At 38.5% G+C, this 20,073-nt stretch overlaps 1 protein-coding gene across 3 annotated transcripts in view; it reads right to left on the bottom strand.

Annotated features, from left to right (window-relative positions):
* OCRL (OCRL inositol polyphosphate-5-phosphatase) overlaps nucleotides 1-20,073 on the bottom strand; it is a 67,712-nt gene that overhangs the window by 38,088 nt on the left and 9,551 nt on the right. For 2 of the 3 annotated variants that reach the window (XM_057495241.1, XM_057495240.1), the window contains exons 4-10: nucleotides 14,859-14,897; nucleotides 3,968-4,078; nucleotides 3,461-3,550; nucleotides 2,581-2,701; nucleotides 2,332-2,493; nucleotides 1,020-1,121; nucleotides 369-483 (exon numbers count right to left, since the gene is read on the bottom strand). In XM_057495241.1, coding sequence (XP_057351224.1) covers nucleotides 369-483; nucleotides 1,020-1,121; nucleotides 2,332-2,493; nucleotides 2,581-2,701; nucleotides 3,461-3,550; nucleotides 3,968-4,078; nucleotides 14,859-14,897 — 740 coding nt within the window. Of the gene's footprint in view, nucleotides 1-368; nucleotides 484-1,019; nucleotides 1,122-2,331; nucleotides 2,494-2,580; nucleotides 2,702-3,460; nucleotides 3,551-3,967; nucleotides 4,079-13,127; nucleotides 13,273-14,858; nucleotides 14,898-20,073 lie in introns of those variants that run through there. The other variant, XM_057495242.1, reaches the window with a different exon arrangement.

The following is a 20,073-nucleotide window of genomic DNA, read 5'->3' on the forward strand; positions in this document are numbered from 1 at the left end:
AGCATACCCTATGCATCCACATGCTTCAAACCGCTTTTCTGTAAAACTAGTTGTGACCATGTCAGTAGCAATTTCAATCTTAAACTCTTACTGCACAAATCAGTTACCTTACATATGTAATTATTTTGAGTTAATTATTATTATGAGAACAATAAAATTCTTTCTCCTAAAAGGTACCTAATCAGAAAGCTCAGGGAAATTTGTTTTCTAGGAAATAGGTATAAAGGATTAATTTGCCTTATTCCAGTATTATAAGTAAGGAAGAATTCAATTAAACCATTCTTTTGGAACAAGTTATAGATAACAGAGTAACTTCTAGTGAGTTTTATTCAGTTGTATACTAAAAAAAATAATTAAATATGGCTTACTTTCTTATACTTGGCTTTGGCATGCAAACTCTTCTCCACAGCCACAGACCACTCTTGTTCCTTCACAGATTCAAAGTAGAAAAATGCTTCTGTGCTCAAGTCCAGCTCTTGGAATCTGAGAGAACAAGAGGATATGATATCTATAAATATCCCATAATTATCTCTGATTGCCTCCTGTCCATTTTCTGAGACATTAGGTGAAAAAATGGAATGGGGGAGAATTCCTTTTTTTTTATAGAACTGCTCTGCTGACCAGTATCAGTAAGGACAAGTAGCTTTCTTTTCAAAAGATTCCCCATAAGAATATGCACAAACTGTGCAAAATATAAACCCAAAAAACTTCTACAAGGGATAACAGTAGAGCTTTGCTTATATACCCTAAGTATAGTCACTGTTAGAACTGACCTCAAGTCTCAGTTTCTATAAAGAATATAGTTTTCTATGGGTTTCAAGAGGACTAGATGCTCCCTTACACCATTTTTACATACTGTTCCCTTTTGATCTCACAGATCTGACCTGCAAGGTAACACTCATATGTAATCTACAGTGGGTTTTTACCAAACAGTTTTTTTTAAAAGGAGTGCAAAATGTCATGTAAACTAACACCAAACATACAGCCAAAAGGAAGGAAATTCCAGATGTATTCTTTACCCAATGCAGTAGATATCAGGAGGATTTGAATCACAGTTCAGCCAAGGTTCTAACCCACTATCTGGAGACTGGCCATTCACGTTCCAAGTTCCAACAAAAAATCTAATACATAATACAAAAAAATAATTTGTAAACAAAGGTCAAGTATGAACACCAGTGGAAGTTCTCTCATCATTTCTCTACAACGCTGTGTTCACAGTAAGCCAACATAATTTCTCAAAATATTTTGCTACACACATAAGAAAAACCTCTTGCATGTAGAACACAAAGGCTGTGGGCTTATTCTAAATTTTACATTAGGTGAACTACAGAAAAGAACAAAGTCTTTATTTAAATAACACAAAGTTAATTGCTCTACCACATTTCCTTTCAATTAAACTCCATCCAAGCTCATACTTGAAGAGAGGGCTTTTGAATGGTAAAGAGGTTATCTTCAGGCTGTAAGTACATGTAATAAGGATAACTGTTCCATAAGGAGCTGTTGTTGAATCCAAAACTCACTTCCCGAAGGATTACAAGGACATCTGTGTAGGAACTTCTGTTAAAGCATTAAAGGAGAAAGCAGAAGGGAAAATTCATGTCTGCCTTAACTGTTTACATACAAAAAATATGCATCATGGAGAATAGAATGAAATGGAGGTTTTATATAGGGATATAGTTGTGATTGAATTAGAATAAATGAGGCATAATGGGACAGATGGGACTGGAATCTTGGACTGTAAGAGTACATAACAAAGAAAAGTGCTGCTGCTTTGCACATTAGGATACACGCCATAATCATACCACACCACATGCCACACATATTGGGTCCAGAAAAGAAGACATCAACAAGTAAAGGTGATATGAAAACTATAATACAGAGGAAAGAATCCAAGACAGACCTCCCAATCAAGAGGATTTGGGTACAACTTTCTTTAGTTAACTTAAAAGTAAGTTACATTAAGATCTAGTGGTAACGGTAGACTTCAATTTTCCAATATTGGTGGGAAAAAATTCAGCCAGATAAACATACTTGCTTATGGAATGTACGAGGGGAGAATTCTCTAGTACGTGTGAGTTTGATTTGGTTCTCCAAGTGGATAGAACCATTAGTAGCTGTGGTATCATTAGTAGTTAGAAAATCCTAGGTAAATTGTAGCATTTGCATTACTTTGGATACACATGTTATTGACCAGCATAGAGCCGGAGGCTTAAATCAGCTGACCATTCTTTTTTATTATGCTTTGATTTTTACTTAAGCTAATTAAACTAATACCTTAAATATTGAAAGGCCATTTTCTGCTACACCTCAGTAAGCAGAAGAGAGACTAACCTGAAAGTCTGAATGTTGACATATTCTTTCTCTCGTTTTGCCAGGATATGTTTGATGAGACCCTCCCGCTGCCCAGACTGGGTATTTGGTACAAAGAGCTTTCGCATTGTGTTGGTCACTTTGGGCTGTTCCTTGTTAGAAGCTTCTTTGTCACGTGGAGGCCTGGCAAATAATGAGAAATTCAAAACAGAAACTGCCTAAAATAGAAAAGTCTTCTACATGGGAAATATGTTTTGACATAGGACTTACATTCTATTCACTGAAGGGGGTGGGGGTGGGGGTTCCCGATGACTCCCCATAGGCTGATTTTGTGAATTTATTTTCTTGTCCAAATTCATAGATGAAAAATTATCCTCAAATCCAAGAGGCCCTGAAGGACATAGAACCCAGAGTCAAAGGGGGAGAAAGATCAGATCCAATTTATCCAGGATACATAGGGCTTTGCTCAATGGTGTTGCCAAACAGAAAGGTATCATAAGGATAGTGATAACTTAAGATTGGGGGGAAAAGCATGTCTGTCTTTGAATCGCCTGACATATTAACTACAACAATAATAAATTACATTAATTTGGAACCTGAATAATAATAGCTAACATTTATTGAAGACTTAGCACAATGCCTGGTTTATAGCAAGGGATTCTATCATTATCTCTCTTAATTGTCACAAAGACTTCATAAGGTCACTACTCGCTACTACTAAAATCTTCCCATGTTACAGAAAAAGAAATGGAAGCTCAGAATTGTTGAGTAACTTGACCAAGGTCATATAGCTAGTAAGTTGCAGACCTGGGGTTCAATCCCAAGCAGTGTGGCCCTGAAGCCTGCACTTTTTACCATACTGCTAAGCGGCTCCTTAAGAGCTAACATTGCAGACCTGGGGTTCAGTCCCAAGCAGTGGCCCTGAAGCCTACACTTTTTACCATACTGCTAAGCAGCTCCTGAAGAGCTAACATGCCACAGAAAAGATTAGGAGTGGACATTAATGAGTGGGCATGGACTCAATAAAATCACTCTATAAGAGAAGGTGTCTGATAATGACATTAATCCCACATTATCTTATCTGTCCAGATAAAATCTATTGACTGCAATGATCATAGCAACTAGGGGAGAAAGAATCTTTTTTCAGTACCTGAAAAAACTGAAGGTTTGTCCTTAGTCTCTAATTTCTGGTACCAACTGGACGACTCCTTTTGCTCTGGAACAGGAGGTTGTGACTGAGCTGGAGAGAGAAGAGTCACTGTCAGAAACTGGGGAGCCCTTCATTGAGTGGGATTTATGATAACGAAATGCCATTCACTCAGTGCTCTTCAAATGCCAGCAGCATTCTTCAATGTAAAGGAAGAAACTGAGAAAATGAGGGCAGCTCTGGAATCATCTGGGGGCAGATGGAAGACTACAGTCTGCAGTAAGCTGTCCATGACATGACAATGAAGATTCTGGAAAAGGGTTCAGTGTCCTTAAAGCTAAATAGACTTATTCCCTAATCTACTTCTAGGTTCATTCCTGAAGAAAAAAATCAGCTATCCAGACTCAAGGGATGAGGTACTTTGCTAATGGCTGCTTGCCTCTGTATTAGCATGTCAGAGTTTCACTTCCATTCAAATAGTAAAAAGAAAACTGCTGAGTCTTGAGTTACCTTCCTGAGCAGCAAGGACCTCTGAGAGGAACTTCAAACAGTGTTCTTCATCAGGGATTTCAAAGCGGCGCTCTCTGGTCCAGTCCCCCTGAACCTGAATTTTGCAGCCACCTAAAAAGAATTAAAACCCATACACATACATCTACAGAACACAATGTTCTCTTGGAGTCATATTATCAACTTGTCAGTTTAATAGAAGGTGTGGACCTCTAACATAGGAAGCATTTCTACAGGATCGGGATTCAGTGTGGTGATAGTGGTAGGGGGAACGCAGAGAAGGAATAGATTTCCCAGGTGGATGAACTGTGTCAATGAGCCACCCAATATAATGATGTGATACACAACTAAAATAGTTTCCTACGTTCTGCTAAATCTCTCAGGTGTCAATTCAGGGACCTCCAAATTCTTGTAGAAGATCAATTCCCCAAACACCCTCCCTCCTATCCCCCAGATGGAAATTCCTACTATTTCAAATCCAGATCATATATTAAGAGTATCTGAAGCATGACAGATTAAAGGAAATAGGAAGGTTTGTTCCTAGGTACAGAGTCTACCTTTGCAATTGCATTTACAAATTAATTAAAAAAGAAAAGAATAGTGGGATTGGTTTGAATTATTCTGCAAAGAAGCATCTATACCTCATTACCTCATGTGAAAAAAGTATGCCTTGAGTAAACTTACAAAGGCAATATAATGACCTATGTCCAGGAGTGGTCTTGTTTCAGTACTGTCAATTGGAAAACAACATGATTAGCAGCTTATCTAGGACTTTAGTCTCCTATGTATATAACATACTGTCTCCCTTTTTCTGATGCCTTTCAGTTTCATCTGTATCAATTGTCTGGATATGGTGATCCAGGAAACTTATGAACTTGTTTATATGCTTATTTTAACTGATGTACTACATATAGTGCTTCCTCATGCCCATGGAAACTATAAGCTCCTTGAGAGCTTATAGGTTATTCAACTGCACATACAGGTTATTCAACACAACACATATGATGGTCTCCCGGCCTTGTCTGGGACTGAGGGGCTTCTCAGTGCTCTCAAAACTTTCAGGACTTTCAAAGTTAAGATCGGGGAAGTACCAGGCAAACTGGAATGGTCGCTTACTTTACTGGTGACAATGAGGTCAGACTTCTTAGACAGAAGGCATTTAATAAATGACTGTCGAACTGGAGTCTTTCACACTTGTAAATAACAAAAAGATGAGAAAAGGAAATGGAAATCCTAGTTTCTTATGGTGGAAATCCACTTCTGGACCTTTAAATCTCTTTTTCTTCCTTTGTATTTCCTTAAGTTTCTATCTTCATAGATGAAGTTATCAGAAAAAGAAAAGAGATAAAAATAAAGAAAAAAATGAAAAAGAAGGCAACCTAATGAACCAGAGATAAGAAAATTAATGGGGGTGCCACTGTAAGGAGCAAAAGTGGGGGCATGAATAAAGGCTGTCAATTAAGAACAGCCTTGAAGATAGAAGACATAATCAAGTCTTTCCTTTCTCAGATAATTTATATTAAAAGTAGAAAAAAAATAAAAAGGACCAGTTTCTATCTGATACAAACTTAAAACAAGAATACATATCCTCTCTCCCACAATCCTTCAAAAATATATTTTAGCAAATATAAGAAACCAACCCATTTAATGGGCAGAAAAACTCCAGAAAGTGCTTACAAAGTAACGTTAGATGCTCTCTTACCATGTTGTGTGGGAAAGGACAAATGATCCCATGACCGAACCTTCTACTTTTCTCCCACCTCAAATCCTCTGGCCTCTTTGTGATCAGCAAACTCTCCTAAAGCCTCAATTTTTCCTCTGAACATTCTCTGCATCTCTCAGTAGTTTTCTAGGGGTGCATTATAATTTCCAGGGACACTTAAAAAGTATTGACACTTGGGCCATACCCAAGGCCAATAAAACAGAATGTCTGGGGGTAAAGCCCAGGTACTGGTAGTTTTCAAAAGACTCCCCAAGTGATTCTAATGTGCATCCAGATTGAAAATCAGAGTCACCTGCAGATTGGCTGGTCCCTGAGAGTAGCACTTCCCCTGCAGCCCTCTGAGTGGAGGCTGTTTATAGTCTCTAACACCCTTTCTAATTTAAGACTGGTGTCCTTATCTGTCCTAATGCCATTTCCAGATCATTCCCTATCCTCCTCTCTCAGGACAAACCTTTTCTTCTTTGAGGTTCACCTACTGGGCTGCTTCTTCCCTTCCTTCACCCATGAGATCATGAATCATCCTTCCAGAAACTTCTGAATACAGCATTCAATACCTGACTCACAACACCCTCTCCATTCAAACTCCTACCTTAACTTTGGGTCCCTGCAAAATTAGCACAGAAAACCCACTCGACAACTTCAACTTCATCCAACAACCTTGCCCCTTCCATCTGAGCCACTGTCCCCCGCAGTCCCTCTTGAGACTCCCTCAGTTATAGCCTGAGCATTTCTATCACCTCATAAATCTCTAATTTGAATACCCCACTTTGACCTGTTACTCCTTTCAACTTACTTGCTTATATGGGAACCTCCAGCACATTGAGCCATCCACTTTCTCAGCATCCATCTGCTCTCACCTGCTTTCACTCCCCTTTTTGTCAAACCGATGCCATCATTATACTCTGTTGCAAAAGCCAAGAATTGCCTTCCCACTCTGTTCTTCCATAGCATCTGCCTGGCTAACTTCCAACCCTGTGAAATCCGACTAACTGCCTTCTCTGTACTTATAAATCGGAGCAACCAGAGGGAGCAAGTATACACGCACACCAGAGGAAAGTGAACACACACAATGCATACAGACCTATCATTATAAGTTGACTGCTAATCTCAACTGGGCCCTCTATGATAGGAAGCAATCTCAGTTTCCATAGTTAGCTAGTCTTCCACTACTATCTGAAAAACTATTTTACAACTTCTCATTTATCCTCAATTTGGATCCCCCCTCCTAAGCCCTCTCATTCCAAGCATATTGCTTCAACTTCATACTTCAGAGAAAATGGAAGCCATCACATGGAAACCTACCTGTAGTTGTATTCATCTTCTCCATTTCCTTCTGATACAAGGAAGAGGAGCCTTCCTATCAAAAACCACCTTCTCTTTGAATTACAACCCCTCTGATACTCTCAGGAGCCTTATACTCAGTCATTCCCTAGATGCCTCCCCCCAATAGCTTTAACCTCTCCTTTTCATAGGCTCCTTCCCATCAGCATTACATTAAATTATGGTGTTCTACAAATAGTTCTAAAATTCATATAGAACCACAAAAGACCCCCAACAGCCAAAGCAATCCTGAGAAAGAAGAACAAAGCTGGGGTGATTAGGCTAATTTCAAGCTCTACTACAAAGCCACAGTAATCAAAACAATTTGGTACTGGCGAAAGAACAGACCCAAAGATCAATGGAACAGAATAGAGAGCCCAGATATAAACACAAGCATATATGGTCGATTCGTATATAATAAAGGAGCCATGGATATTCAATGGGGAAATGACAGCCTCTTCAACATCTGGTGTTGGCAAAACTGGACAGCTACATGTAAGAGAATGAAACCGGATTATTGTCTAACCCCATAAACAAAAGTAAACTCAAAATGGATCAAAGACCTGAATGTAAGTTTTGAAACCATAAAACACTTAAAAGAAAGCACAGGCAAAAATCTCTTGAATATAAACATGAGCAACTTTTTCCTGAATGCATCTCCTTGGGCAAGGGAAACAAAAGCAAAAATTAACAAATGGAACTACATCAAAGTAAAAAGCTTCTGTACAGCAAAGGACACCGTCAGCAGAAGAAAAAAGCATCCTACAGTATGGGAGAATATATTTGTAAATGACTTATCCAACAAAGGGTTGACATCCAAAATATATAAAGAACTCACAGGCCTCAACACCCAAAAAGCAAATAACCCGATTAAAAAATGCATGGAAGATATGAACAGACAATTCTCCAAAGAAGAAATTCAGATAGCCAACAGGCACATGAAAAGACGCTCCACATCGCTAATCATTAAATAAATGCAAATTAAAACCACAATGAGATAACACCTCATACCAGTTAGGATGGCCAACATCCAAAAGACAAACAACAACAAATGTTGGCGAGGATGTGGAGAAAGGGGAACCCTCCTACACTGCTGGTGGGAATGTAAATTAGTTCAACCACTGTAGAAAGCAGTATGGAGGTTCCTCAGAATGCTCAAAACAGAAATACCATTTGACCCAGGAATTCCACTTCTAGGAATTTACCCTAAGAATACAGCAGCCCAATTTGAAAAAGACATATGCACCCCAATGTTTATCACATCACAATTTACAATAGCCAAGAAATGGAAGCAACCTAAGTGTCCATCAGTAGATGAATGGATAAAGAAGATGTGGTACATATACACAATGGAATATTATTCAGCCATAAGAAGAAAACAAATGCTACCATTTGCAACAATATGGATCGAGCTAGAGGGTACTATGCTCAGTGAAATAAGCCAAGCGGAGAAAGACAAATACCAAATGATTTCGCTCACCTGTGGAGTATAAGAACAGAGGAAAAACTGAAGGAACAAAACAGTAGCAGAATCACAGAACCCAAGAATGGACTAACAGGTACCAAAGGGAAAGGGACTGGGGAGGATGGGTGGGTAGGGAGAGATACGGGGGGTGGAAGAAGAAAGGGGGTATTATGATTAGCTTGCATAATGTGGGGGGTGGGAGAAAGGGGAGGGCTGTGCAACACAGAGAAGACAAGTAGTGATTCTACAACATTTTGGTATGCTGATGGACAGTGACTGTAACGGGGTTTGTGCAGGGGACTTGGTGTAGGGGAGAGCCTAGTAAACATAATATGCTTCATGTAATTGTAGATTAATGATAACAAAAAAAAGAGAGAAAGAAAAGGGGGATTACTCCCTGATAGGATAAAACTAACTGCAAATCAACGATTAATGCATGCTTTACATATCCTTAAATTTGATCTTTTAAAGGGTGTCAGATGATCAGCTACGGAAGTACATTTTTCTGATAATATTCCTTTCTCTTAAAAAAAAAAAAGCAGTTCCTGTGTGGTGATCTCCAATAGGTTCTTCACAATGGTATAAAGGTCATATCAAAGTGTGGGCAAAGGGTTTGTTTGTGTTTATACAGAGGATCAAAGCCTAATTTGGCTACCCAGAAAACGAATTAAGATACGATATGAAGAACTTCCAACATCAACATCCTCTGGAAGAGTCATTCCAGAAGATGATCATCAAAAAACTTCAACAAAGATCCTGGCGCTGTTGCAGTTGTAGCTTCATTCATCCCACCGGTTCCTGGACTTGCCATTGGAATGAAGAAGGAGATATCTAAGCTGGCCTGTGCATACAGTAAAACAACAAATTTGACTGGGATCTATACTGTCGGAACTCAACCAAGAATTAGGAGAAGTGCAAGTTGCAGTGCTCCAAAATCGTGTGACTATAGACTATCTACTGTTAAAAGAACATATGGGATGTGAACAGTTCCCAGGAATGTATTGTTTTAATTTGTCTGATTTTTCTCAAACTATTCAAATTCAGTTAGACAATATCCATCATATCACTGATAAGTTTTCACAAATGCCTAGGGTACATAACTGGTTTTCTTGGTTTCACTGGGGATGGCAGGTAATTGTAGGTCTGCTTTTGTTATGTATCTGTATTCCTATTCTGTTAATGTGTGTACGCAATTTAATTAGTAGTTTGTTAAAACCTATACATGCTTATGTTACTCTACAATAAGATATGCCAAAGAAATAATCAATCTTCCCATGTTTTCTTCCGTCTGCTACTTCTATACCTTTTCTTCTTCCTTCCTAATCACAACCCTTTAGTAGAATTTGTGCCTCATACCGAAAATTACCGAGTTTCATAATTCTTCCAAGTGGTAAAGATACCTCAAGACAAATGCTGGGCATAGAAGCCACAGGGCATAAATATGCAAAGAAGTAAAAAGCTAACCTTTTCAAACAATAAGGCTTCTCTCTCACTTACCAACTTTACATTTCCCTGTATGGCCCCAGAAGATGACTGGTTAGCCAGAGATGGGTAAGATTCCTCAAGGGAGGAACAACCTAAGACAGGCACAGTCGCAGGGGGGCCATCAGGTGAGAAATTGGGGATCAACAGAGGGGAGGCTTAGAACCTCACCCCCGCTGTTTTGAGAGAAATCTTCTGCATCTGTGGATGTTTTGTTGCCCTTGTCTAGCTTGGATTAACACATAGTCTACAGGCACACACCTGATCATCTACATTTGCTCTCTTACAACACTAAACTATGTTTTCTACCTTTATCTTGTATCTACCTATCACTTCAGCATTTTATTAAAAATAATAATAATAAAGAGAGAAATGTGGTATCCACATATAAATCAAGTATAAAAATCAAATGAGTATTCATATTTGAACTGTTTATAGTTCATAATGCATGAGCAAAACCAAAAGTTTCTGTGATATGACTGCCCTTGCACTGTTCACCATGTAAGAACTTATTCACTATGTAAGAACTTGTTCACCATGTAAGAACTTGTTCACCATGTAAGAACTTGTTCATTATGCTTCAGAAGATTGGAGACTGTTGAGAATTAGGCTTGGGGTTGATTAATGACTGTGCATTGAGTCCCCTATACAGAATTTTATTGTTGTTAACAACCATTTGATCAATAAATATGAGAGATGCCCTCTCAAAATATATATATATATATATATATATAAATGGATCAAAGACCTGAATGTAAGTTTTGAAACCATAAAACATTTAAAAGAAAGCATAGGCAAAAATCTCTTGAATATAAACATGAGCAACTTTTTCCTGAATGCATCTCCTTGGGCAAGGGAAACAAAAGCAAAAATTAACAAATGGGACTACATCAAAGTAAAAAGCTTCTGTACAGCAAAGGACACCATCAGCAGAAGAAAAAGGCATCCTACAGTATGGGAGAATATATTTGTAAATGACAGATCCGATAAAGGCTTGACATCCAAAATATATAAAGAGCTCACCCACCTCAACAAGCAAAAAACAAATAATCCAATTAAAAAATGGGCAGAGGAACTGAACAGACAGTTCTCCAAAGAAGAAATTCAGATGGCCAACAGACACATGAAAAGATGCTCCACATCGCTAGTTATCAGAGAAATGCAATTAAAACCACAATGAGATATCACCTCACACCAGTAAGGATGGCTACCATCCAAAAGACAAACAACAACAAATGTTGGCGAGGTTGTGGAGAAAGGGGAACCCTCCTACACTGCTGGTGGAAATGTAAATTAGTTCAAACATTGTGGAAAGCAGTATGAAGGTTCCTCAAAATGCTCAAAATAGAAATACCATTTGACCCAGGAATTCCACTTCTTGGAATTTACCCTAAGAATGCAGCACTCCAGTTTGAAAAAGACAGATGCCACCCTATGTTTATCGCTGCACTATTTACAATAGCCAAGATATGGAAGCAACCTAAATGTTCATCAGTAGATGAATGGAGAAAGACGATGTGGTACATATACACAATGGAATATTATTCAGCCATAAGAAGAAAACAAATCCTACCATTTGCAACAACATGGATCGAGCTAGAGGGTACTATGCTCAGTGAAATAAGCCAGGCAGAGAAAGACAAGTACCAAATGATTTCACTCATATGTGGAGTATAAGAACAAAGAAAAAACTGAAGGAACAAGACAGCAGCAGAAACACAGAACCCAGTTACCAAAGGGAAAGGGATTGGGGAGGATGGGTGGGAAGGGAGGGATTAGGCAGGGGAAAAAGAAAGGGGGCATTACAATTAACATGTGTAATATGTGGGGGGGCACGGGGAGGGCTGTGCAACATAGAGAAGACAAGTAGTGATTCTACAGCATCTTACTATGCTGATGGACAGTGACTATAATGGGGTTTGTGGGGGGGACTTGGTGATGGTGGGAGTCTAGTAAACATAATGTTCTTCATGTAATTGTAGATTAATGATACCAAAATAAAAAAAAAACTCTTTGTATTTTTCCTTGACAGCAATTTATTAAAATTTCAATTATGTAATTATCTATATCTTATGTGATAAAGTCTGTTTCCTGCATTAATTTTCATGAAGTAACATGACTATACTGCTTTCTGCTATATATTCCTAGAGCCTAGCTAGCACAGTGCCTGTCCTACAAAAGACATTCATGTATTTTTAGACTGAATTAATGGATTGTAGGCATCTATGTCACACTAGTACCAAACAGCACAGAAGCAAGAAAAAAAGCAGGAGTAGCAGTGATTGAGCCTGCATTACACAGAACAGTGCCTGGCAAATATAAGACACTCAACAAATATTTGTTGAATAATGAATAAATAAGGGAGGGTTTAATATTCAGAAATTAGTATAATACAGTCCATCAATAGCTCAAATAAGGAACAACAATATAACCATCTCTATAAATAGTGTAAAGACATTTGATAAAATTCAACATACAGTCATGATTTTAAAAACCACACAAACTTGAAATAAATGTAATTTCTTAATACAGTTCTTTAAAAATCCTTGTCAAATCAACAAAGATATCCTCAACAATGAAGCACTTGAGTCATTCTCACTGAAATCAGGAGCTAAGCAAGGATTATCATCATTATTTGACATTGGTCTCAAAATTCTTGTTGGTGTAATGAGATGTGAAGCAAAACTAATAGTTATAGCTACTAGAAAGAAGACAAAGTTATTTGCATATGACTAGGGCTGTCTATCAAAAACAAAAAACAAAAGGAACAGCCAAAAACATTAAAAATAAATTTCTGTGAAGTGGCTAGATAAAAGATAAATATCTAAAATGCAATAGCTACTCCATATACTTGTAATGAGCAATCAGAAGTGAAAAAAGGTTCCACAGACAATAGCAGCAAACAAAAAAAATCCCTCATAAAATACTTTATGATATATATGAAGAAACTACAAAATGTTACTGAGAGAAGGACCTGAATAAGTAAAGATATACCAGGTTCCTGACAGTGACTTAATCTTATAAAGGAGTTAAATGATTTAACAAAATTGGGCACACACCTATGGTGAAATATTATTAAATATCACATTTTTAAATACTTTTAAATGACAAAGAAAAAGTCACAATATAATGTTAAATGAAAAATTCAAGATAAAAATGAGGATTCCACTTACGTAAAAACAAATAAAAGCCTGGAAGGAGATATATAAAAATATTTCCTACAGTGGTGATCTCTTGATTGCAGGAGCATAATTTTAATTGGATACTTTAAACTTTTCTAAATTTTTCAAATTGTATATAATGAAGATATGATTACCCCTATAATTAGAAAAAAATTAAGAACATTTAAAATCAACATTCATGCAATGGGAAAATCAGTATTTACAATAAAATCAGGCCTGCCTAACAAACCCAGGGTCTTCATCCTGCAACATACTGTGCTCTAAGGATTTGTGTATGAAGCCCAAGGATCAAGACAAAATCTAATTTCAGTGCAAATACTACTGACTGAGAAGAAATAACAAAGGGTTTTATTTAACTGGTTACTGAACTATTTCCCCCCTCTACAATCCACCTTACCTCTGGAAAGAGCAATGCTTGGCTAATTTCTATGTAGGAGAGGCAAACAAAACTACTGCCATAAATTAGGTGTTTATAAGAGAAAAGGCACAGCTCAGTTCTACTTTTCAGCATTAGATCAAATACCTATTTCCACAGCTAGTAGGGGACATGTCAGTATCTTATTTCAGCAACAATGTCAGTTGCTACTGACTGCCTTTGCTCAAATTTTGCTTTTTTAGTGTTATTTTTGCATTCTCCTTTCTAAGCACAATAAGACATAAATACTGAGTTATTTGCTGTCTTGGATACTTGCACTAGAAGCCAGCAGCTGGGTTTACTTAGCCTTTCATGATCAGCACTTAAAGATTCCAAAACCCATGACCAACGAAAAGAATATGACCCCAACCAGTAAAAAAGTCTACCTAAACTGTTCAGTACAAATTAACAGTGGCAAGGACAAGGACTGTGCCTAAACAAAATTATGTGTAACCCATAGCCCCAAGCTAAGGGCCATGCCCCACTCATTGAAAGACTCAACCAAGAGATAAGGCAACCCTTTGGGTTTGATTTACATTCATGTGGTCCCATACTCTCTTCCATAGCAACCACAGGGTAGTCACGGTAGCATTCAAGTGCTTGTTCTCTCCTCCCCATTACACAGTTCAATCAGATGATAGAGAACAGCTTGCACAGTAAGTCAGTGACAATTTGCTTCACAGATAAAAATGAGAACAGAAACATTAAGAAGACCGTGTTCTCCCTGATAAAAGGATGCCTTGAAGAGATGAGACTAAAAGATCAAAATTATCTTAAGAAACAAAAGGAATGCCTGGGACCAGCAAGGTATCCCAGGTACAAGAGGGACTCTGTAGCCTTCCAAAATAACACAACAAATAAAGGAAAACATCATGATTGAACATGCAAAAATAAAAAGCCATGGGAAAAAAAATAGCTTAAAACATAATAGCAGTTAAAAAAACAAACATAAAAACACTCTTAAACCTTATGTGTGCTAAACATTCTATGGCCCTTCCTACAATTTTAAACTCCACAGAAATGATTTAACTGATAGCAACAATACTGGTAGCCTAAAGAAATTCAGCGTTGGAAAAGCAGATGATATTTTCAATTTTTAAAGATTCTTGCCAGCCACCTGCTTTTTCTTATGCTTAGCCTAAATGTTGTTGGGAGAAGATGCTAATTTGTGTGGCTGTCTTAAGAAACTGGAGAGTACAGGATGAGGTGGTAAGATAAAAGATTGCCAAAAAGGTGTCTTAAATATAGTAGGAATCTGAGTAAGTATCTGTTGAATGAACATCAGCTCCATTCAGAAAGATACTCACTGTTTGAAGCTATATCAATCAAAAGAGTTTCTTCCGCTTCTGAGGGAAAAGAAGAAAGAATAGGATTAGGAAAGAGAAAAATATTCATTACAGCCAAAAAAGTATATGCATAACTAAAGAATTGCTTCTCTCAATGACCACTCCTCGGTCTCAGAACACATTAAAAATCCTTTGCTTTTTTTGTTTAGCATTTTTTTAAAAGGATTCTAATAGCACTAGGTTCTAAAGATTTTGAGCCATTGAACCAGAAGAAAAATGAACTGAACAAGTAGCCAAATGGAATGCCTCAAAGCAAATGAAGTAACAACAGCAACAGGGAATATAAGAATATGTTAATTCAAGGGAAGGTGAGTTTAATACCTCTCAATTGTACCAAGCTGATTTAATATAATCTAACCATGTCATTTAGATAATTCTTATAAAAAGCCAAGGAAATGAACCCAAAGGCCTAGAGTAAAATTACTTTAACTCAAATATAGTCTCTTAAAATTTCCCAGTGAGCTCATTACCTTTGCCCCTGCCCCCCAATAAGAGCAGAGAATACATGAAGTTCTTTACCTTCAGGCTACCATACCTGTGGTTCCAAGGTCTACCACACCCAATAATTAAGTATAAAACAGGGTAAAGCATAGTTTCAGAGTTCAGAGTTCTCTTTTTTCCCAGTGGCTCTCCTGGACTTGCTTTCTTACTTCTAATGTCTAGACCCAACCCATCTCTTTCTCTCTGACCTCCCTGGATTTGGCCACCAGCACTCTGCCAAAAACTCCTGGCTTGCCAAACCCTGGGTACTGATTCCCTGGGACTAGCCTGGATCTACCTTGACCAGATGTAGTAGTCTCAGCCTTTTCGAGCTCCCTCACAAGCCTGGATTGTGTATTTGGCTCTACTATTCAGGTACAACAGAAGAAACTGGTAAGGGACTAAGTTGTCTAATATTAGAAAATAGCCTCCATACTCTTACTAACATAATGAAGTTAAAGGGCAACAGGGCATCAGGACACAGGTATTATGTGTTCACCATTGTTCCTCAGTAACTTTGATTCTTTAAAGCCTGAGTAGTTACAGACTTTTCAAAATAGATACATAGGTCGGGAAACAGAATGGATGTGAGAACTCGAGGAGGTAACTTCCTTTGTCATGGGGAACTACCTTGTGTGCACACACACATTTTCCTAGATTCCAATCTAACAAGCTGTCTCATTTCCTACTAAAAACAATACTAAGTAAGAGGAACAGGGTAAAGCAGACTCTAGAAGGTAGTACAAAAGGGTACAGAGCCAACAGTACACTTATCCAAAGTCATGTTCTTTGGCTTTTCTCCCCCTTAAAGGGGGCTGGTTGTGTAACAAAGGGTGCCATACCATGAAAAGGGAGGTGACCACAGCAACTTACTACAGCATGCAGGTGCCTTGTTTAATACGGCTCTCTCACACAGGGCAGGCTAAAGGGCTATGACATCATTCCTCTATACAATGTGGATACTAGTCACTGAGGGTATTTCTAATTCTCAATATGTGCTGTCTTAAAAAGTCATACCCATTTAGTATTTCTTACAGGAATACACCCTAAGGAAATAACAGATGTGCAGGAAGATATATGTGCAGAGATGTTCATCACATTACTATTTACACTAGCAAAAAATAACACAAATATCAAACACGGGGGAATAATTACATTATTGGCCAATCATAAAATGAAACAGTATACAGATACTGATGGCATGGAAAAGCACTAATAATGTGATGGCATGGAGAGCAGACAAACAACTGCATATAGTAAGAGTCCCACCCACCCTAAAAGTTACATTTACAGAAAAAAGGAAAATGTTAGGTGTTTATCTATGAAGGACGGAAATTTGCTTATTTTCTTTATACTTTGTTGTTCTTTCCAAACTTTTTACAGTGTATATATTACTTTTGTGATCAAAAAAGTTCACTGTAGGGGAGGAGCCAAGATGGCGGAGTGAGTAGGACAGCGGAAATCTCCTCCCAAAAACATATATAGTTTTTAAAATACAACAAATACAACTATTCCTAAAAGAGAGACTAGAAGATACAGGACAACAGCCAGGCTACATCTACATCTGTGAGAACTGAGCCCCTCGAGAAGGGGGTAAGATACAAGCGGTGACCCGGCGGTTCCCAAGCAACACCCCTACCCCAGCTCCCTGGCGGGAGGAGAGGAGTCGGAGCAGGGAGGGAGAGGGAGCCAAGGACTGCTAAATACCCAGCCCTAGCCATCCACACTGGGAGCGCAGACACACAGTGTGTGGTGTGTTGGATAATAGGGAAACAGAACAGTAAAATCTGCGAGCGGGTCCCGGCAGCCGGTGCCCCTGGGACAAAAGAAAAGCAAGTGCCTTTTGAAAGTCTTAAAGGGACAGGGGCCTTACACCTGGATGGAAGCATCCCGGCACACTCAGCCCAGCAGGTGGGAATCCCAGGGAACTCCGGGTGCCATAATCCCCTGGGTGGCAGTGCAGCTCTGAGGCCCCTCATGTTGATAAAAAGCCTCCTGCAAGTTCCCCCTCTGGCGCAGCCCCGCCATAGCAGAGTAGCGGACTGAGGCCGGCCATGCCCACAGCAACGGCGGAGCTGAATCCACCGCGGCTGGGCAAGAAACAGATACCCACTCTGTGCACAACTGCCCAGCACAAGCCGCTAGGGGTCACCATTCTCCCAGGAGAGGAACGCGAGGAGCAAGCAGGAAGGGATTTTGTTCTCCCAGCTGACACATGCACCATCTGCCCATCACCATGAAAAGGCAGAAGAATTTGTTTCAGACCAGAATCACACTGACATCCTCCCCTGAGAGGGAACCTGGGGAGATAGACCTAACGAATCTTCCTGAAAAAGAATTCAAAATAAAGGTCATAACCATGCTGACAGACTTACAGAGAAATATGCAAGAGCTAAGGAGGGAGAATACAGAAATAAAACAATCTCTGGAAGGACTTAAAAGCAGAATGGATGAGATGCAAGAGGCCAACGATGGAATACAAATCAGAGAACAGGAACGCAGAGAAGCTGACGCAGAGAGAGATAAAAGGATCTCCAGGAAAGAAAGAATATTAAGAGAACTATGTGAACAATAGAAATGGAACAATATCTGCATTATAGGGGTACCAGAAGGAGAGAGAAAAAGAGAAAGTGTCTTTGAAGAAATAATTGCTGAAAACTTCCCCAAACTGGGGGAGGAAAAAGCCTCTCAGACCACGGAGGCACACAGAACTCCAAACACAAGGGACACAAGGAGGACAACACCAAGACACATAATAATTAAAATGGCAAAGATCAAGGACAAGGACAGAGTATTAAAGGCAGTCAGAGAGAGAAAAAAGGTCACCTACAAAGGAAAACCCATCAGGTTATCATCAGACTTCTCAGCAGACACCTTACAGGCCAAAAGAGAATGGCATGATATATTTAATGCAATGAAACAGAATGGCCTTGAACCAAGGATACTGTATCCAGCACAATCATCATTTAAATATGAAGGAGGGATTAAACAATTCCCAGACAAGCAAAAGTTGAAGGAATTTGCCTCCCACAAACCACCTCTACAGGGTACTTTAGAGGGATGGCTCTAGATGGAAGCACTCCAAAGGCTAAACAGATGTCACCAGAGAAAATAAAATCACAGCAAAGAAAGCGGAACAATCAAATACTAACTAAAGGCAAAAAATAAAAAAAACTACCCACAAAAGCAGTAAAAGGAAACACAAAAGAGCACAAAAAAACCCACCTAACATACAAAGAATGGAGGAGGAAGAATAAGAAGGGAGAGAAATAAAGAATCATCAGACTGTGTTTATAATAGCTCAATAAGCGAGTTAAGTTAGACAGTAAGATAGTAAAGAAGCTAACCTTGAACCTTTGGTAATCACGAATCTAAAGCCTGCAATGACAATAAGTACATATCTTTCAATAATCAACCTAAATGTAAATGGACTGAATGCACCAATCAAAAGACACAGAGTAACAGAATGGATAAAAAAGCAAGACCCATTTATATGCTGCTTACAAGAAACTCACCTTAAACCCAAAGACATGCACAGACTAAAAGTCAAGGGATGGAAAAAGATATTTCATGCAAACAACAGGGAGAAAAAAGCAGGTGTTCCAGTACTACTATCAGACAAAATACACTTCAAAACAAAGAAAGTAACAAGAGGTAAAGAAGGATATTATATAATGATAAAGGGGTCAATCCAACAAGAGGATATAACCATTATAAATATATATGCACCCAATACAGGAGCACCAACATATGTGAAAGAGATACTAACAGATATTAAAGGAGAAAACAGAATGCAATGCATTCATTTTAGGAGACTTCAACACACCACCCACTCCAAAGGACAGATCCACCAGACAGAAAATAAGTAAGGACACAGAGGCACTGAACAACACAGTAGAACAGATTGACGTAACAGACATCTATAGAACTCTACACCCAAAAGCAGCAGGATACACATTCTTCTCAAGTGCACATGAAACATTCTCCAGAATAGACCACATACTAGGCCACAAAAAGAGCCTCAGTAAATTCAGAAAGATTGAAATCCTACCAACCAACTTCTCAGACCACAAAGGTATAAAACTAGAAATAAATTGTACAAAGAAAGCAAAGAGGCTCACAAACACATGGAGGCTTAACAACATGCTCCTAAGTAATCAATGGATCAACGACCAAATCAAAATTGAGATCAAGCAATATATGGAAACAAATGACAACAACAACACAAAGCCCTAACTTCTGCGGGACACAGCGAAAGCAGTTATAAGAGGAAAGTAAATAGCAATCCAGGCATATTTAAAGAAGAAAGAACAATCCCACATGAATACTCTAAAGACACAATTATCCTAATTGGAAAAAGAAGAACAAATGAGGCCTAAAGTCAGCAGAAGGAGGGATATAATAAAGATCAGAGAAGAAATAAATAAAATTGAGAAGAATAAAACAATAGAAAAAAATCAATGAAACCAAGAGCTGGTTCTTTGAGAACATAAACAAAATAGATAAGCCTCTAGCCAAACTTATTAAGAGAAAAAGAGAATCAACACACATCAACAGAATCAGAAATGAGAAAGGAAAAGTCACGACGGACCCCACAGAAACACAAAGAATTATGAGAGAATACTATGAAAACCTATGCTAACAAGCTGAAAAACCTAGAAGAAATGGACAACTTCCTAGAAAAATACAACCTTCT

This window comes from Manis pentadactyla, chromosome X, assembly GCF_030020395.1.
Source record: "Manis pentadactyla isolate mManPen7 chromosome X, mManPen7.hap1, whole genome shotgun sequence".
Lineage (NCBI taxonomy): Eukaryota > Metazoa > Chordata > Mammalia > Pholidota > Manidae > Manis > Manis pentadactyla.